Source organism: Ailuropoda melanoleuca, chromosome 1, assembly GCF_002007445.2.
Source record: "Ailuropoda melanoleuca isolate Jingjing chromosome 1, ASM200744v2, whole genome shotgun sequence".
Lineage (NCBI taxonomy): Eukaryota > Metazoa > Chordata > Mammalia > Carnivora > Ursidae > Ailuropoda > Ailuropoda melanoleuca.
Window position 1 is genome coordinate 122,992,875 of NC_048218.1, and position 21,655 is coordinate 123,014,529.

Here is a 21,655-nt window from a genome sequence, read left to right on the forward strand (position 1 = left end):
ATCATCTCCATTTTCTATCAGCACTCTTCCGTGATTGCTGCCTCCATCAAAACGGCCATTTGGGTTAATTAATCTGAGGAAAACTTATAAAATATCAGATGACATGAAGCCTGTATTCAAGGAATTTCAAGGAACTCAGAAGGTAAAATTGTGAGTAAAGGTTTCTACCTGCTGGTCCTGCCATGAAGCTCAGGGGAACNTGAGAGCAACAGTTGCCTGCAACATGGTGGATACGGCTCTGAAACCTTGTTCTCTGGGGTTCTGGAAAGAAAAGGAAAAATCCTGAATATGGCTGAGATGGTTGAAAAGAAAGATAATACATGCTCCCTTATTCTGTAAAGAAAGATGGCAAAGGTCTTTCACAAATGAATCAGATTAAAAATCTGTAATCAGTAGCTGGATGTTTGCCAGTTTTCAGCAAACAGTGATCCACACAAGCCATGTGTGAAATTACAAAACCCCCTCCCCCACCTCCTGAGAGTCCACTTTCAAATGTTGAAGTAAGATCTTTACTTCAGAAAAACTCGATGCTTTTGGTAACTTGGATATCTGAGCACGTAGTCAACATGCATGAGGTTCACCTCTGGTTCCTGAGACCATGACAACACCTTCATTCTGTTTCTCCTTCTAAGAATCAGGCGGTGCTATCAAGTGCAGAGACGCTATGGAAGCAGAATGAATTCCTCCCACAGTCGTGTCAGCCCTTCCCAAGGCAACCTCAGGATCTTGTGTCCCACACCCTGTCCATCGTGATTCCTGACTGCGGTGGGTTCCAGGGGGAGTAACCTGAGAGCCTGGGTCTCAACAAAGCCTCAACTGTCCCCTAACACATCTACAGAAACAAAAGTAAGAAGACCCCTGAATGAAATATGGAGTCAGAGAACAATGAACCCTTTCTAGAAAGAAGTGAATGAATGGAAAGAGGGATTAAGCTTCTCACAGTATCTGTGCTAAATATTTTATACCGATTATTTTATTTAATCCTCAAAAGAGCAGCAGAATGGACTGAATTGGCCACATCCAAGGAGACGGAGCCTCCCTGACTTTTCAACACACAACAGCCATGAAACACTATGAACAGGAGGGAAAGGACGGCCTTACCCATGTGGCTTTGAAGTGACAGGTACTATGTGGCCATCATAACCTGTTTTTAGAAGAATTATGCATCAAATTTACAAATTTACTAAGGGAAAGAGCAAATTTCCTAAGATTTGGGCCTTGGTCAGCATTCTAAGATTTCCAAGGGGCCCAGAACATGTCACTCCAGGAGAGGACTTGATCAAGTTAGAGGGCCAAAGGTAGAGTCAGCATTTTCAGCACTAATGCAGTCAGTATTTTTTTTTTTGGCTTTTACATTAAATTATGAGATTATTTATATAAGAATATAAAATGTAATAGTTTATATAACACTTAAAATGGTTATGTATTTATATTTTCCCATCTAATATTATTATACTAATATACTAATACTAATACTACTCAGTAACTCCCTGAAAAAAAAGATAAACTAAAAAGCAGCAAGTAACTATAATGGCAATAGTATTTACCATGGAACAGGAGGTCCGCAAACTCTGCCCATGCCAGGCAAGCCCCAGTTTTGTAAATAAAGATTTATTGAAACACAACTTTGACTGTATGCTTATAAATTGTCTGTAGCTATTTCCACTAAAAAGACAGAGTTGAGTAGTTGCAACAGAGACCCACAAAGCCTAACATGTTGAGTATTTGGCCCTTTACAGAAGATGTTTTTGTCAATCATTGCCCTACAGTGATACACTGTGACTGTGAGTGACATTTATTTTTATTTTAGGTTTCCCTATTTCTCAGTGTTTCCTTAGTGACCCTTTTTACATATCCATCCCCCCCCCCATACTAACTGTCTTACTCTGGATAAATTGCTTAATATATCTTTGGTTCATTTTCCTCACTTGAAAATGGAAAATATGTTTATATTTACCTGAAAGAACTGTGAGAGGGGTAACTTAAACAAGATATATAAAGTTCTTACAAGTGCTTGGAGCATGTCTAATGCTCACTACATTGGAGCTTTCCATTGCTTATATGGGTTATTATGGAATATTGGAACATAATACAACAAAATATGAAACAAAACTCATAACCTACTCTTTTCTTATTTTTTATTTTAAATAATAGAAATAAGTGAAATAGACTACTTTTCCTTTCCAACATTTCTAATAAAACACCTGCTGACCTTTCTGGAATGCTGCCATGCCTGTTCCTTTCCTAACTGTTCCTGACTGCTTTTGTGCTACAACAGCAGATGTGAGGATTCACAGCAGAGACCTTAGGGCAAGAGCCTAAATGAAATATTTGTTATCTGGCTCTGCTGAAAAAATTTGACAGCCCTTCCTGTGCAAGAAAGAGTAAAGGAACGAGTTTGAAACAATAACTAAAATTCAAGATGTAATAAGAGAAAATATTGACAAAGTTTGCTCCATGAAAATGAAAACCAAATTTGCATGGCAGAAAGCACCATAATTTAAATGACAAAAACAAACCATTAGGAAATATTTACACCTTGTATAGAGCAAATGGTAAGAGTGGCTTGCTAAAACGTGGAGACCACCATTCACATTTCTCAAGTATATTTCTGTTGGGACACTCCTTTTTTCAGTTAGTGAGGCATATCCTCTTCAGAAATACAAGCTTAAACTGCTGACACAGGAGGCCTGGTGTTCCTGAGAACAGAAGAGCTTTCCTTTGATGCATGTCTGAGCAGTTTCACACACTCCAGCACCTGGAAATCAAAACCTCTTGATTCTCTGAACACTGTTTCCGGTAATTTAGAAAAGTGATTGGTTGACCACTTGGTCTTGATCTTCTTATTCTTTCTTTTGTTTTTTCTTTCACTTTCTTTGTCCTTTTCTTTCTTCCTTTCTTTGTCTCTCTCCCTCCCTTTCTCCCTCCCTCCCTCCCTTCCTCACTCCCTCACTCCCTACCTTGCTTTCTCTCTTTTCTTCCTTTCTTCCCTTCTCTCTTCATCTCTTTCTCCCTTCCTTCCCCTCCCTCCTCCCTTCTTCCTTCCTTCCTTCCTTCCTTCCTTCCTTCCTTCTCTCCTTTCCTCTCTTTCTTTCTCTTTCTTTTTATTTGCTCTTATCATCTCCATTTTCTATCAGCACTCTTCCGTGATTGCTGCCTCCATCAAAACGGCCATTTGGGTTAATTAATCTGAGGAAAACTTATAAAATATCAGATGACATGAAGCCTGTATTCAAGGAATTTCAAGGAACTCAGAAGGTAAAATTGTGAGTAAAGGTTTCTACCTGCTGGTCCTGCCATGAAGCTCAGGAGAAGGCTGGCATTTTTGTAGAGGCTCTAACCAGTGTGAGAACCTCTAACCAGGCTGGATCAAGGTATTTGCAGAAGGAACTAGGCTCATAGTAACTCCTCCTGGTAAGTGACTTTGTTCTTTTTGGGTCCTGTGAATGAAAAACTGATAGGTGCTTTTTAGAAAAAACAATGCAGAATCAACCTGGCATTTGGACAGCAATTTTGCAGCGACTGGCCACGTATATGGAAGCAAAACTACTCTGTAAAAGTTTACTTAATTCCCTGCCTGCAACCAGATTGAAATTCTACTTTTACAAAATATATACACAAAAGTATAGATGCAGGCTTGAAATTAAAACATTTCTGTGACCATGTCTGTGATATATTCATATAAGTTATTGATTCAAGACGTTTTTCATGTAGGTGGCTTTTAAGTGAGACACTCGTTGATGAAGTACCTGCAGTAGTAATGGTGCTCCCTTCTTAATGAGTAGTGCTCCTTTCTCTAATAACCTGCAAAACCTGTGTGATTGCTTTTGATCTCATCTTTAAGAGCAGGGGAAAAATTTAACGCTTACAGTGGAGGACTAAACAATATCAATAAATCACCCTATTATTATTACTGTAGTTTCTTAGTGGGTAGGCTGAGTTTAGTCAAAGTTTGTGCTATGGAGGCTCCTGTGGGATTGCCTAGTGATGGTCCAATGTAATGGATTTTGTGAGCTCAGTAAACCATTTCAGCTCCAGAGTCCATGAAAAGAGGCTGTCAGCATGGCTTTACATCCTTGATTGTTCATTTATTGAAGGCAGTGTCTATGCTGGACTCTAGAGATAGAAAGGTGCACAGGACACATTTTTTTTTTTTTAGATATTTATTGAGAGTCAGATACCATACTGCCTAGTTTCTGTGCCTCATCTCAGTCCTTAAGAGCACTACACAGGGAATCTTCTTATTCCAATTTCACCGATGGGGAACCGAGGCTTAGAGATGTCAATTGTTTGTCTACATTCACGTGGCTAGGTACTATGGCAAAGTTTGGGACCCAATAGATAATTGTTCCTTAGTGCATGCTCTATACCATTATATGCTATTAGAAACATTAAGCCATGTTTTTATTCTGAATATGTAGTCTTTGGTAGTCTGACCTGTTACACAGACTACGTAGTTGAATGTTTAAGCAGTAATAGCTCATAATTTGTAGGACTCCTCATGAGAAAACAATCCTTCTGCTTCTTAATCATGGCACTAAAATTGCCTCTCTTCCCCCCAAGACATCAAGTCAGTCATGTTGAATATTCATTTATTAAATTCTTACAATGTCATTCTTAGGTATTTCTATAAAATGACAAGTCCTTTTGGCACCATTCCATTCAATCTTTCTGTATTGGCACCAGATTTGCTGGAAATATGGAAGCTGGCAGCAGAACGGGAGCAGTTGTCCTACATGCAGGACTCAGCTGCAGAGCTAGAGCTGTCTGCACTCCTGCTGGGCCAGCTGCAGAGAGACCAAACCAGACAGGGTCCTCTGAGGAGCAGCTCAGGATTGTAAATCCGTATACTGGAACTTGCTAGGGTAAATTGAAGTTCAAAGGAACAGTCTTTCAGGAATAAATGGGTTCAGAGATTATCATTATTATTTCACACTCTGTAACAACTCATCTGGGTTAGTATCAGTGAGGACTGAATTCTGGAAAGAACTTACTTTAAAATCAAATGAGATATCCCGCCTCAATGTGTAGAAATAAAAAAATACCTATAAAATATTGAACATTCATATATTAAATATTAAAATATATTGTCTGTTTTTGTTCCTCTGTTAAAATTTTAGAAGTAGTAAGTGTAAATTACACTCTAGGAAAAGCACTGACATGAGACATGAAAACCTTTTAAGGAAAAAGATTTAGAAGTTTCAGGAAAATGGTAGGGTCATCTGGGTGGCTGAGTCGGTTAAAATTCTGCCTTCAGCTCAGGTCACAATCTCGGTGTCCTGGGATCGAGCCTCACATTGTGCTCCCTGGTCAGTGGGGCGCTTACCTCTCCCTCTGCCACTCCCCCTTCTTGTTCTCTGTCTCTCTGTGTTAAACATATACATAAAATCTTTTAAAAAATAAAAAGAAGTTTCTGGAAAATGAGGAAGAAAGGTAAAATCAGATTCTCCAATGCATGTGAGTGAGATGGGAAGGACAGACCCAAACTGTCCAGGCAGAGAGGGTCAGTTCATCCGTTCTTGACTATGTTCGTATCTAATGTGATTTTGCTTGAGATCCATCTTTGTTTAATGTCAGCAGTGTCTATTTATATACATATTTATATAAATATTCAAAAAATATTGACACAATCTTAAAAGAGGCACACAGGGAGATTTCTGTAAAAGCTTTTCAGACAGTGGATCTCCTTTAGCTGGGAAAACAAAGTGTTTGGTCCCGGCACAATTCTCAGGGTTACAGGTAAAATATTTTTTTAATTCTTCCCTGTAAGGTAGGGGAAGGCAGTTGAGGCAGGGAGGGCAGGCTAGGTGCTGGTGCTGGCTCAGAATTCTAGGATTTGGTCCCAGTTTGGTCACAAACAGCAGCAGGATCCTTTGGAGAGGTAGGTGACGCTGTCCCAGTCCTTGGGGTAGTTGCTGCCTGAGCTGGCCTGGAGGACATTAACAAGGAGTTAACTAGTTAGAGCAACTGGGGGTCCCTACAGGGTGCAGATGTGCGGTCCCTTAGGGATTTCTGTGTTGAAAGATTCGTAACGAAATTTGTGTATCTTATTGATTAGATTCCAAAAATACCAAAGGAAAAGAAAAAAGAACAAAAAATTGATAAACTTGCCATTTTGTCTGAAGGCCATTCGTATCAGGTATCAACATATTTAACTGCACAAACATATCCAAGAGTGTCATAAGCTGGGTTAGTTTTTTTCCAAATTTGGTCTAGTAACTTTGTTCATTCTTCATTAGACTTAGACATGAAATTTTGCCTGGATGAGGGAGAAAGTCTCACAGGGATGTTTCAAGCCTATAGGATCTAGTCAAATAAATGGTTTCAAAGAATTTTCACAAGGCTGGTGAAACATTGGAAAAGTGAAAGGAAAGATATATTTTGGTGTCTTTCTGGTAGTGATCATAGGCACAGATGAGTTCATACATTGAAAAGCAACCTTCTAGTCCCAGTTTTTTCTCCAACTGACTGCAATGTAAATTCTAGCAATCTAATTACATAATGGTGACACAGATGTAATTCATGAGGTCCTGAAAAATTTTTTTTAGGAGAGTGAGGTGCAGAGAATAATGTGGACCGTGATTCTAGGCCTATCACTTTCTGTATAATCATCCTTCAGCAAGTAAATTTTGATTCACTGGTTATTGCTTTCTTAACAGTATAAAAATAATATATACCCATTAGGGAAAAATTGAAAAGGAGAAAAAAATAAAGTATTAAAAATTTATAATGACACTTATTCTGTTAACATTTGCTGTACTTCCATCCATCTTTCTGTCAAGGTAACAACCATCTCAAGTGGATGTTGTGAAACTAAATGAAATTAAATATGGAAATAGCTACCGCATAGGTTGGGACGTGGTAATTCATTAAAAAAAGTCAGTTCTACAAATTCCTATTATCACTCAGTGGAGTTCTTTTTAAATCAGGAGTACAGAAAATTGTATTAATTATGATCTAGTCTACAGGTCACTTCAGAATAATTGTTAACATTTGCATAATACTTTCAATTTCTAAGACTCATTGTTACACGTTTCTAAAAGTGAGTAGACTACACTAAGCATTACCTCATATATTGTTAGACTCAACATAGGTTGATCTCTCCATTTTCAGTGGGAACGTCTGGATGTAAACTAGGGAGAGGTTTTATAACTGAATATATAAAATTACACTAACATACGTATAAAGGTAATATTCACTTTTTTAATAAAACATTTCATTTTATTTTTTATATATTAGAGGGAGAGAGCATGCATGCAAGAGAGAGAGTGCATAGGAGCTGGGGGGAGAGGCAGACAGAGAAGGAGAAGCAGACTCCCAGCTGAGCAGGGAGCCCAGTGTGATGGGCTTCATCCAGGACGCTGGGGTCATGACCTGAGCCAAAGGCAAATGCTTAACACACAGAGCCACCCAGGTGCCCCTCAAATATTCACTTTTAATAGTTTATATCGTCATTGGACTATACCGACAAATTAAAAATTATGTTATTACAAATATCACTTGAGAAGTACCGCTTTTCTTAACCTCATATTTTGTTAAAGATTTTGTTCAGATTCTTCACATGCATCTAATAGGTATACTTCTGAGCAAATTTCCAAGTCATCTTAGGGTCTGAGTGTCTGTTTAGGGATGGCTTTATGATGATGTCTTCGGATATTTTACTGGAACATCCACTTATAAAATAAGCATTTTTATTTTTTTTAAAGATTTTATTTATTTATTTATTTGACAGAGAGAGAGAGACAGCCAGGGAGAGAGGGAACACAGGCAGGGGGAGTGGGAGAAGAAGAAGCAGGCTCCCAGCAGAGGAGCCTGATGTGGGGCTCGATCCCAGGACTCCATGATCACGGCCTGAGCCGAAGGCAGACGCTTAACGACTGAGCCACCCAGGCGCCCCAAAATAAGCATTTTTAAATTTATTCTATCATTCTGTATATGTACAATGTAAGCATAGAGTATAGAGACTTTAGTCCCAGCTAATATTTACCAAATCCATATGGAACTTTATTTATTTTTCCTGGCACTATCTCTAAACTGGCCTCAGTTGAGTTTACTTCAGGTTGATGTCTTGTCCAGGTGTATTGTTCAATCAAAGTAGAGTATTAGAAGAGAATCTTCTAAAATGCGAGATTGCCCAAACTGAAACATCAGCAACCTCTGCTCTATGAGGCATAACTTTGGGAATGAAAGCCTCACCTTATGCTCTGGCATTTCAGTGTGTGTGAACTCTGAATGTTTTGCATTTATGTCACAGAGTGGGATCTGCAAATATCTTCTCCCATTTTTCATGTCATCTTTGAGGTAGACCTTACTAAAATATGAAGCTCTGGGGCAGAAAAAGAAACAAGTTCTAATGCACAAACTATTTCTCATTTATTTATACTGCCTATTTCCAAAATCTATTTGAGAAGATCTAAATTATGCAAGCGCAGTTAGGCAATGAGATAAAAGTGGAAGACCAAAAGCACTAAGGAAATGAAAGCAAAAGAGAAAAGGCCTGTGATTATCTAACAAGAAACATAGGGTAAAATTTTATGTTCAAAGGTAGGAGGAAAATGTAACGAAGCACCTGGTATTTATTAACTGAGAAAACGAAGCACACTAGGTTTTCAAATAGGTTATGTGTTTCCCACCATAAAATGAGGAAAGGACTTCAGTGCATGAGTCCTTTAGGAGGAATGTGAAGAGAAACAGTGGGCATTGCCTTCCACATTCACTTTAGAAAATGGAAGAAATGGTCTTTAACAAACCATTTCATGCTCCCACTGCATCATTCTATGGGCGCCATGACATTTAATGTCACTCACAGATGGTGACCTTCAGCAGACCTGGTCAGGCAGGTGACAGTCTAGTGATCTAACGTGACAATAAGAGGCTTAGAGGACCAGGCAACCAGCCATTGCTCTAGTCATTCCACCGTGACTGTTCACTGTAGGAGTTTGAAGCCAAACTTTGGACATGAGCTGGAAGAAAGTCAGTTTGAGGTAGAAATTTCTGAGGAGAGCTTGGAATGCTCATAGATTGTGTTGTTGGTGGGAAAAGTGACATTTGATTTGGACAACACAGGTGAATCAGTTCCATGAAGTGACCCCATATTACTGGGCTTTGCTAGCTTCCATTTGATGTTCTTATCACTGGAAAGGCATTGGGTAAGATAAGACAGTAGTTCCCTAATAATTGTTGTGTGAAGGACACATTTTCAGTGATCAGGTTCAGAGAATTCCAGACATAGTAGAGCAAAGAGAGGTGCAGGGGCGCCTGGGTGGCACAGCGGTTGGGCGTCTGCCTTCGGCTCAGGGCGTGATCCGGGCATTATGGGATTGAGCCCCACATCAGGCTCTTCCGCTATGAGCCTGCTTCTTCCTCTCCCACTCCCCCTGCTTGTGTTCCTTCTCTCGCTGGCTGTCTCTATCTCTGTCAAATAAATAAATAAAATCTTAAAAAAAAAGAGAGAGAGGTGCAAACAAAGGAATGAATCTTGATGCTTGATTGACACAGGTCCAATTGTTGTCCCCAAATATTGCATTCCCATTAGTAAGGGAGGGCTTGGTCCCATGAGATTAAAATGTCATCATTTTAATGATGACACACAATCATCACAAATTGCTAATAATAGTGGTAATGATAATTATAATCTCTCATTTTCATAGCATGTTTAGATGTGGCAATCCTAGGAGAGATTTGTATACCAATCCTTCCAGTAAAGGTCAGCATAGACAACACCGTGCAAACACTGTAATAGGATCTGACCTTGTGTCCGTGTGAACTTGCATGAAGTGTTCATGTATGACATGTGTAATTGTCTTGAAAGCATTTGGCCCAAGAACAAAGTTGATCAGGACAGATAAGTTGTGTGAGTTGACACATTGCCTTTTCTGATGGTGAAAGGGTGTTGGCAGAGAGGCTGGACTTTGGACTCAGGCTGACCTGGAGATCTGGCTTCACCACTTGCTACTTATGTGGACTTGGGTGATTATTCTCTGGTCTCAGTTTCCTAATCCAAAAGATGGGATAACAGGATGTATGAGCAAGGGTCATGAAAATCAAATGAGAGACAGTGAATAAGGCATTTGTCATGTGGTCTAACACATAGCAGGTGCCACTAGATGTTGTCCCATTTCAAACCTAAAGGGAGAATTGTATCCAGTGTGGAGAGTGGTTTGTAGCCAATCATATTGACAGAGCAGGATTCTCCAGGGGATTCAGCTCGACTTCTAACCGCTCTAGTGGAAAGTTACCTTACTGTCCACTGATACACAAAAACTTGAATTTAGAGGCATTTGTTTAATGGACTTTTCCCTCACTTGTCACATAAATGAAATTAAAATGTGGGCCTTTTTTTTGGTATTTTTAAGTTGTCATATGTACTTAAATCTTCATCCTTTATCTTAATTGATATCATGTCTAATACCAACAAGTTTGGCCTTCATACTGATATTTAGTAGAGAAACAATTAAAATTTTACATTTTATTTAGAAAATACGTCAGAATATAGGTAGAGATAGACTTAGCCCTTTTAAATATACTTAGAAATGTCATAAATTTGAAATTCATATTTACATAAGAAATAGCTTTAAGTATTTTTTAATAAAAATGAGAAGAATAAAGGGAATTTTGAATCAATATTAATATGCAGATTTGAAATACATACTTAATTGAAAATCTCATTGCATTTGGTTAATTTATATAGAATTCACACTGCTTCATACTCATCAAATATATACAACTTGGGCAATTTACCTGAAAATTTTTTTAATTATGAATATTACAAATGCATTGAAAATTTCATTTTGTTTGTATACAGGTTTCAGTTTTATAAATCAATGCAATGATTGTGGCCATAAAAAACACTTAATAATTTTTTTTAAGATTTTATTTATTTATTTGAAAGAGAGAGAGTGAGTGAGAGAGAGAGCAGGAGCAGGGGGAAGGGAAGAAGCAGACTGAACACTGAGCAGGGAGTCCAATTCAGGGCTGGATCCCGGACTCTGGGATCATGACCTGAGCTGAAGGCAGACATTTAACAACTGAGCCACTCAGGCACCCCACTCTTAATAAGTTTAATAAAGAATGTTGTGGGCCACCTGGTGACTTTTCGATTAAGCATCTGGTCATGATCTCAGGGTAGTGGGATTGAGCCCTGAGCTCCATGTTGGGCTCCAGGCTGAGCGTGGAGCCTGCTCAGGATTCTCACTCCCCTTCTTGTTCGGCCTCTCCCCCACCACTCTGCCCAGCACTCTTTCTCTCTAAAATAAATAAATAAAATCCTAATAAAAAGCAATGTTAAAAAAACATGTAATTCCATAAAATATAGACGCTAATCATATATAATCAAGAGTACTATTTAATGTTCAGTTAACTATCACATTGAGAAAGTTATGCAAGTTCAAGTTACCTTCTATCCTGAAAAGAATGAAACTTCAGGGCTCTAGCTAAGGAAAAGGGACAGGAGGTAAGCATAATGTCTTACCATCCAGATTTTTCCAAGCTCATGATTTGATATTCAAGTTCCTTACTGTGATGAATCTGAAGTATTCCTATCAAAAACCAACCTTTTTAAGGTGAAAACTAGATTCTTTAATGTATTGACTAGAGGCAAAAATTATGGGAATACCATGTGCTTTGAAAAATAAATCTTGCTTTATATAACATGTTTTTTAAATTAAATTAAAATTAAATTAAAAGACAAAAATATATGGTTGAGGAAATATACAGTGTCTTACTATTATAATCAGTAAAATACTATTTGGACTATAAGGAAGATGTACAAAATTAAAACAAGTGCATGATGACCTAATATTTATTATACCATGAATAAAAAAACTCATCATTGTTTGCTTACTCATTTAATATAAAAATAAGGAGCTTTGGTAAACAGGCTAAAATTCTGAAGAATTTTTTTTCCTTTCCTCTCAAAGGAGAAATCCATTTATTCTTTTCTTAGGAAATGGCCCGTGAAATTATTATTCCAACTCCAAACTAGTGGAAAGAGAAAATTAGGAAAGCATTTGTGTTTCAGTTGGAACTCAAACTGGAAAGAGTTCTACTATTTATAATTTGAATCATTAATTAATAATAAATGGATAACCAAGGACTATTCCAGCCTTCAAGTGACATGCCCTTGAAAACCATGATGTTTCATTATATATTTTGACATTATGTCTGCAAAAAACTCAGACTATAACTGTTAACATGACACTGTTAGATACAACTTCATTCAGCAGGTGAAATGAAAGAAAATTGAGGGGTACTACACCAAGTTCAGCAGGCTTGTAGGGCAGATTCAGATTTGGGGAGCGATGCTAAGGGTCAAACATGGTGTCTCCTTAGTCAAGCTATCTTCAAATGAAATTCCAATATAAAATATACTTTTAGTGAACCTTTCCTGAAGCAAAACAAAATTCTGACCACAGCATTACTTGATTAGGTTACTATAAGAACACTTCTGAAAATAATCAATAATTTTTTAAAATAGAGGTTTTGGAAATATGTCCATTTTGTTTCTAAATTTCAGGCATTGTAAATAATTTGGAGGTGCAGCATTGAACAATGCTCTACTCAAAATGTTGCAGTGGTTCAGATGTGAGAAGGAAATATTCTATAAAATCAGAAATCAAGGAGAAGAATTCCAGTATCAGAAATGGCCATGGGATCTGTATTTGTAACTGAAAGGTCAACTTGATAGATTCCCACTCAAACAAGTGACTATGTATTGTTTACAAATATTGCATGTTTTGATTCAGGACTTTTTACTTAATAGTTGTAACCTTGGGCAAGTTACATAACCTCTAGACCCTCTTTTCCCAAGGAAACTAAGAAAATAATCACCTCATCACCCTCTGTGGGTGAAAAACCATGGTAAACACTGATTCTATACAACTTTCCTTCCCTTTATTATGTGCTGGGCATTTCCAAACCACACAATGTTTGTGTTTCCATAACTATGGTTGTTTTTTTTTAAGGTTTTATTTATTTATTTGACACATACTGGAATAGAGCACAAGTCGGCAGAGCTGCAGGCGAGAGAGAGGCAGAAGCAGGTTCCCCATTAAGCAGAGAGCCTGATGTGGGGCTCTGCCCCAAGACCCTGGGATCATGACCTGAGCCGAAGAGAGACGCTTCACCAACTGAGCCACCCAGGCGCCCTCCAATTATGTTTTAATTGTTATTCCATTTTCTCCCACAGATAAAAGCCCTGATGAGGACATATCCCCCAAGCCCACAGTTTTTCTTCCTTCAATTGCTGAAATAAAAGTCCAGAAGGCTGGAACATATCTTTGTCTTCTTGAGGATTTTTTCCCTGACATTATCGAGATAGATTGGCAAGAAAAGGATGACAAAACAATTCTGACATCGCAGCAGGGAGACACCATGAAGACTAAGGACACGTACATGAAATTCAGCTGGCTGACCGTGACTGAAGCGTCACTGGATAAAGAACACAAATGTATCGTCAAACATGAGAGTGATAGAACAAAGGTTAATCAAGAGATTCTTTTTCCTTCAATAGACAAAGGTAGGTGCATATATTTTTTTAAGATTTTATTTATTTATGTGACACACAGAGAGGCAGCGAGAGAGGGAACACAAGCAGGGGGAGCGGGAGAAGGAGAAGCAGGCTTCCTGCTGAGCAGGGAGCCTGATGCAGGGCTCGATCCCAGGACCCTGAGATCATGCCCTGAGCCGAAGGCAGACGCTTAACGACTGAGCCACCCAGGTGCCCCAAGGTGGGTGCATATAAACATGAATATAACCTTCCAAAACCCTTTGTTTCAAAGGGAAAACCCTACATTTTCTGTCAAGTATTAATGAAAACAAGCGAATAGAAATTTTTTTTCTAATGTTGTTTAATGAAAGCATCAATGTCATGCTATTTCCCCATAGAATTAATCTAGTATGGGCTTTGGGAGCACCTGATTGAACATCTGACTCCTCATTCAGCTTAGGTCATGATCTCAAGGTCTTGAGATCAAGCCCGGCATTGAGCTCCGTGCTCAGCATTGAGCTGGAGGTTCTCTCCATCTGTCCTTCTCCCTGTGCTCTCTGTCTCTCAATAAATAATAAATCTTTAAAAGAAAGTAGTACGGCCTATGGAACATACAGAGAAAAAAAAAGACCAATTCACTTAACCTTTCTCAACTCAGTTTCATCAACCCAAATATTAATGTCGCAGTGATGTTTTTTATAGTCATTTCATGGATAAAATGAAACAATACACATGAAAAGACCTGGCAATCTCACACATAACAAAGGCTCAGAGGGTCCACTATTGCTGATCTTACTTGATCAGGAAATAAGAACAATTATAAATCTTTCAAGAATGTTCTTCTAAGCATCACAGTCCTTCTCACTTCATTAACCAGTCAACATGGGAATTTCTTGGCCAGCACCAAGAAACACCCCTTCAATTCCCCTGGAGGGTGACCTTGCTTAAAACAATGGATTCTTTGCCAAGAATTTTCTTTTTTCTGCTCCCTCTCTATTGTTAAAACATTTCCTTTCCTCTATTCCTTTTGAGCTCCCCTCTTCTGCTAGATGAGATGCTGTGTGATTCATTCACTGATGGATTATTAACACCATTAGGTCTGTAACATTTACTTGGTTGAATTTTGGTTCTTTAACAGATTTGATGGCAGCGACGGAATCCGAAGGGGACTCCCAGGGCCATTCAGGGACAAAGCAAAACACAGAAGTGGTAACTGTGAGCCCTGTGAGTTCAGAATCCTTCTCGCCTATTCCAAGCGCTGTGGGTGAGTTCTTGGTTCTAAGCTCCACTCTCTTTGTGCTCGAATCCTCATCTAATTGGCTTTGCTTTACAGGGCAGGCCAGCCTGGGCTGGCAGAATGCTACACCAGTGTTCAGTGGAGCTAGCGTGTTTGTCTGGAGCTCTGCTGAGCTGGTATATTTGCCCAGAATCCAGTTGAACTGGCAGAAGGGTGGGCCCACAGCCAAGCCCCTAATCTTTCAGACCAAGCTCCGCAGGTGGAAAACCTCAGCAAGTTTCCAGAACTGTTGGCGGTGCAGACCGAGTCTTTCTGTGGCCAGAACTCGGTAACATCGCTTACTGTCCATACACTACTGTGCACATAAATGTCAGTCTGCAGTGTAGATAAAGCTACTGCTAACAGAAGAACGTGGAAAAAGCCACAAAAATTGGTGGGCATGAGTCAAGCTTTTAGAGGCTGTAAGAGCATTTGCTATTTCAAGAACACTCCCCTGATAGTACGAGTTGGTCAGGAAATGGGTTGGATCAGCACTAGGTCACCCATCAACCTCAAGAAAACTTCTGTGCAAGGAGCTACCCTGTAAAACACAAAATCCTCAGTCCCAGACACATCCCTTTTAGGTGTTCATTTGGCTCTGAGAAGCCCAAAGTCTTAACTCATCAAATTCCAAAGAGATTAGCTCACCACTTTCAGGTATACCTGTTTATTTTTCTTTATTTTTTTTTTCAAGATTTTATTTATTTATTTGACAGAGATAGAGACAGCCAGCGAGAGAGGGAACACAAGCATGGGGAGTGGGAGAGGAAGAAGCAGGCTCACAGCAGAGGAGCCTGACGTGGGGCTCGATCCCATAACACCGGGATCACGCCCTGAGCCGAAGGCAGACGCTTAACTGCTGTGCCACCCAGGCGCCCCTATTTTTCTTTTTTTAATTTTTAAATTTTATTTATTATTTTTCTGATAAATTTTTTTTTTCATCTAAGAACTATACTCCCAGATTACAGATATGTAGCAAATATGCAAAATCTTTCTTTTTGAAGATTTTATTTTATTTATTTGAGATAGAGCGAGATAAGAGTTGGAGGGCAGAGGGAGAAGGAAAAGCAGACTTCCTGCTGAGCCGGGAACCTCATGCGGAACTGGATCCCAGCACCCCGGATCAGGAACTGAGCTGAGGCAGACACTTAACTGACTGAGCCACCCAGGCAAGCCCCAAATTGCAAAATTTTAAAAGCTTCTTTTGTGTCTTGAGGAACTGGCTTGGTAACCATGGGGTTGGAGACCCCAAAAGTATGAAACAATTTACCATCGATGTCTAACCTGTCAGGTCCCAAATCCTGGAACAACTGTTTACTCTCCAGAGGTTTCATGCCTCCTCCCTCTGGACTCTTTGAACATCTGCAACTGGACCTCATTCCATTGCCACTTAGTGTGGGTTTGCAATACTCCCTTGTCATTGTGTATGTATCTTCTGCATGGGTTAAAGCCTTTCCTTGATGTCTACACATGGCAAAGACACTGTTAAAAATGAGTTTCCCCCTTGGACCACACCTTCCGTGATCTCCAGTGACCAAGGCTCCTACTTCACTGGGCAAATCACAGGAGCCTTTAGGAAAAACTTGCAAACCTCCTGGTTTGAACCTGTCTGGGTGTACAGCCTTCTGCTGATCCTTTGTGTGGCCTGCTAGTCTGACCAGCTACAGTAAGTCTCCAATGTCTGAAGCTCAAAGCCGTCATCACCAGCTTATGGAAACCTTCTTAGATCACAATTGAAAGGATCCTGTCGGTCACAGGTTACAGCCTGGTGATTAGGCATTTTACACACATCATCAGAGGAAGACAGCCCTAGACATCCCTGTAGACGAGGGACCTTACCAAGTGCTCCTACTGTAAAACTAAAGCCTGAAGTTTGTACACATCCCACAACTACAGGTGTCTCCACCTGACACCGGGTCCTGCCCGGACACTGGAGTTTCTGAATCAAATTGAGAGTAAGAAACGTAGCTGACATCCAAATCAACTGTTTTCACGTAAACAGGGGTTGAAGACTTCATATTTTAACCAAATATGAAATCCTTTCTCCCTCTTTTCTTTCCCTTTACTCTGGCAATGGCCTGAATATCTTGATGATTGCCAAAGGCATTAACCTCTGGAATTTAGAGCAACCTTATTTCAGGCTATGAGAATGTCTAACCCTGGTCCTAAATTTTCTCAAGGTAAAGAGGACATCTCATCGGTTGACTCCCCTAAAGTTAAAGCCCGATTAAGTAGGGACTACTAAAAAGCCTCCAGGATTCACTTAATCCACCAGGATTCACTCCTTCGGCTGGCCCTACTTCCCTGGTTAGGGATAAGTGTAAATGAGGTATGATCAATATGTTCTTCATTCTTGAAATCGTTGCAGAATCCCTCCTAAAGCAATGGCTGCCCAACAAAAATCCTTAGACTCTGGCCAAAGCAGTTCTTGAAAGTCAGATAGCCCTTGATTATGACTCAGCTGAGGAAGGCTGGATCTGTGCTGTCGGCAACACCACGTGCTATACCCAGATGAACACTATCGGGGAAGTTAAAACCCAATGACATCAGATCACGGTGCCAAGCCACTTGCCTTAAAAGAGTGGCTCCTTCAGCAGGGTCTTTCTTGCTTATGTGATTTTAATTTATTTGAGTCTTCAGGACCATGGCATCAAATGGCACTCCAAACATGGGGAATTATCCTGTTTATAAGCATCATAACAACCTGCTTGGTGTGTTATGTTCTCTCAGAAGCTTGACATGCAAATTCAAAGCCAGTAACTCTCAAGCAAATGATCTTTCTAAGTCTAGAACATCACAAAAGAATGAAGGGAATGACCAACTCAAAAACTGTAAAGCTGAATCAGAGGGGGGAATGAAACATGAGAGACTATGGACTGTGAGAGGCAAACTGAGGACTTCAGAGGGGAGGGGGTGGGGGAAGGGGATAGCCTGGTGATGGGTAGTAGGGAGGGCACGTATTGCATGGTGCACTGGGTGTTATACGCAACTAATGAAGCATCCAAACTTTACATCGGAATCTGGGGATGTACTGTATGGTGATTAACACAATATAATAAAATAAAATTAAAAAAAAACTGTAAAGCTGAAGTGGTAACCTGTGAATGTCACAAGGGTTAAGTAAAAAGGCCAAGAGCTGTGAATATCACCCAGAGGAACAACAAATACTGTGAGAACTTCAGAGCAGTTGCTGAGAGTGGTGGTAATGCCTTCAATTTTGATCGCATCGCTCAGTTAAGCTGAGAGGCTGATCAAAAGGCAGGGCTGTTAAAAAGGGAAACCACAGGCTCAAAATGTACTCACTTAGCTTAAGGCCACATTCATTAAACCAAGTCTTCATACCTCCCCAGCTGCAGTTTCAACCCCCGGAACTGGAACCTGTAACTAGTGGACAGGGAAATTTCCATGTCAGCACTAGGAACTTACTGACTGAACCTACTGAATTACACAGAATCAGACCAACCATTTCTGGAATTGTGGGGCACATATTAGTGATGGTTCTCCTCTCTGTCGACTAACTGTTATCTATCTATCTATCTATCTATCTATCTATCCGTCTATCTACCTATTTACCTATCGTCTATCATCTATCTATCTATATATCCATCTATCCACAACACAGACAATGTCAAAGAAGGATATGAACAATTGAATAATACATGTTCTCATTTCTTTTAGAGCCCACTATTAACTCCACCAAAGATTCTCTGACTGATGAAAATGGTAAGTTTTTGTCAATGTTTGCCTTATGTTATGCTACAGCATTTTTTCTGCCTGATCAACATAACCTTTGAACTTCCCTGGCTTCAGGGAGAAGCCTCAGAATGGCTGGATCTTGCAAAATAGACTGAGTGATATTTAAAATCAATCCATCATTTCTCAGGAGTCATGTTCACACCGTAAATGCTGGTTTGGGTGTGAGAGGACTATAAATTAGGGCTGCAGTGATGTGCTCTGAAGTCTTCCAACAATGGATTCTGTTCACTTCTGCAGCCTTTGTTACTACTCACTGAGGACAAGCTATCATGTTGCTTCTATATTTTTTGTCTTTGTTCTTGCTGGTAGTTAATAACGTGAACCAACACTGAGAGCTCCTTGTACAGAAGGCGTTGTGCTGCGCTGCGAGTGCATTTTGTATAAGTCTCTTAATACTCAACTGTGAAGGATTTTATTCCCGTTTTACAATGAGGGCAATGAACTGAAATTATTTAAGTCTCCGCACCACACAGTGAGATCTATGGCTTCATCCCAGACCATCTGAATCGAGCGTTCATATATTTCCTTCGTTTTTATCCTTCCTGAAATTCCAAAGCCAAAGCCCTGAGACAGGTTCACGCGTGAGCAGGGGATGTAGTTTTGGGTTTCAAGTGTTACAGACTGGACTTAAGCTCCACTCTTTCCATGATCAGTTGCATGAGTATGGATAAACTATTTACATTTTTTGAACCCACCAAATCAACACAAATATCACCTAATTCAGTTATAGAAACTATAATGTGGCATAAGTGGTACTCACTTAGCTGCTACATCACAAGTACTGGCTCCTGGCCCTTTCTCCCCACATATGAACAAAGGCAGTGACAAGGATCATTGGTTCTAGCCCTGCCGATACACCCTCCACGTTCATTATCAAGGGACTTCTAATTATCACCATCATCATCAACCAACCAACTTTATAGTTTTGCTTAATCATGTTGATGTCTTGGGTATTTATTGCACATGGAGGTGCACAATTGAAGAGCAGTTGAGAAAGTGTCCTTAAATGCCGTGTTGCTGGGATCGAAACCTGGATTCTAGTACTTCTAGTTGCATGAAATCAGGCAAATGGCTTCTCTCTCTGTCCTCAGTTGATTTGTAAAATGGGAATGAAAATAATAATCTCATAGGTTATTGAAAAATTAAATAAGATTTAAGCTTTGCACGCAAAGTTCTCAAAATGAGTGACATTTAGTTTGTACTTAATGGATACTGCCTCTTATTTGTACTTACAGGCATGGTGAGGATGAAGAAATGCTAAAAGCTATTTATCAGCAATGCCTTTTTTCCTATTGGATTCATTAATTATAAACACAACCTTATTTTTTAATACTTCAGAAATTTTAGGTGAATTTCACAGGTGTTTGACTGACTTGACCTGCAAACTGGGTTCTGAGTTGTCTCGGTGGTAGTGATGGTGGTGTTGGTGTTTACTATCCAGCTGTGCTGGTGTGAGAGTGTCACTTCAACCTAAGTCAGCAGAAATGTATGCTGTCACCTCTCTCCCATTAGTAAGTCCTAGCCTTTCAAAACAACACATGAAACTAATAAAATGCTTCTTTTAGCCACCCTGCAGCTGCAGCTCACGAACACGTCTGCCTACTACACCTACGTCCTCCTTCTCCTCAAGAGCCTGGTCTACTCCGCCATCACGGCCGTCTGTCTGATTGGGAGACCAGCGCTCTGTGGCAATGGGAAGAGTTCCTAACACATAGTGACAACAAGGATCCCTTATGTCCCTTGGCTATTGTCCCTAAAAATGTCTGCTGAGGATCTAGTGGGACTTCTTTCTGAGATTGGGTTATTTCAGTTCACATGTGTCTTTTTCTCTTGTGTCATTATTGCAGAATGGGTTTACAAATCATTGGGCAAACAGAAACTTTCACTCTGCAGCAAGAACAAATGCTGCCATGACTCAGGGGCAGGGCCGGGGTACCATCCACAGGGGCTTCCAGCACCGCTTTCTTCTTAGTGTCCACCAGCCCCTCAGCCACCCAGTCCCCATGCCTCGGTGCACAGCCAGCATGCACCTTACAGCTGCATCCCCTGGACTCTTTCACCAGATAACTGCCTGGAAGCCGCCGTCCTTGCCACCTGCAGTTTGTAGTGGTTTTCAAAATAGGCACAATAAAAGCAATGAAAAGTCTACTTTGGCCTCTGTGTTCTTTTTTTGCTGCACTCTAACTGAGAGTCCAAGGTAAGGGACGGCATGACCACTGAGCCTTCCAATCCAGCAGTGGTTGTAATAATGGTCAATTCCACATTTCTACTTCTTTCCCTGAGATCGTCCTTATGATGCCTTCTTTGGGGCACCGGCCCCAGGGGAGCTACAGCCAGTGAAGGGGCCCAGGCTATTTCTCCTTCAAAGATCAGCAGATTCAGACTCATTTGGTGTGAGACGCTCTGGTGGTGACAGTATAACCTGTCGCATGACTGGCAGGTGTGTTCAGACCTATCCCAATGTGTCATGGGCACCATGTTCCCGATCTCACAAGAACCTCATGAGAGTTGCACTAACACCAGAAAGGTAGGGTGGTGGAGCAGATAAGTGCTTGACTCTGAACCCCTAGTGCCTGGGCTTAAATTCTGGTTCCATAGTTTTCTGTGACATAATTTTCTCAATTGTCAGTTGGAGTTATAGTGACCTGTTTCCTGGAGTTGTGTGGATGAGATGAGTTAATTTTATTGCGTACATGCAAGTCCTCAACAAAATTAGCATCTACTCTTGGCAGCTCTAAGTTAGAAATAATAGAAGCACACACACACGCACACACACACTAACAAGTAGGACACTCATTAATATGTGTGTGTATATTTCTACATACATGGATGTAAAACAAAATATACAGTGTCTGGTAAGTTGGTGAAAAAAGTAGTGATTGTTTATTTTTCTATTTCTGCTAATGAATGGATTTAACATTATAATTTTGATATGTTAGAATTCAAACAATGTCTCATTTAACATTGGGAAGGATTTTTTGTTTATTTACAATCAGGTTCAGTTCCTGAGAAACTGGTGCTTTTGGACACAAAGTAGAGGTTCCCACGTGGAAACAACTAAGACATAGCAGATAAAGGATAAGGGAATTTAATTTTGAATTACTCCTTGATTCTCAAAAATTTGTTCACACCTCTAA

The 21,655-nt window shown here is 40.0% G+C and overlaps 1 gene segment (V, D, J or C); it reads left to right on the plus strand.

Annotated features, from left to right (window-relative positions):
* LOC105234752 overlaps positions 1–20,666 on the plus strand; it is a 37,623-nt gene extending 16,957 nt beyond the window's left edge. The window contains 5 exon segments of the C gene segment in view: positions 5,680–5,739; positions 13,187–13,516; positions 14,625–14,750; positions 18,441–18,485; positions 20,084–20,666. Of these exon segments, the coding sequence occupies positions 5,680–5,739; positions 13,187–13,516; positions 14,625–14,750; positions 18,441–18,485; positions 20,084–20,226 (704 nt within the window).
* Positions 20,667–21,655: the final 989 nt, after the last annotated feature.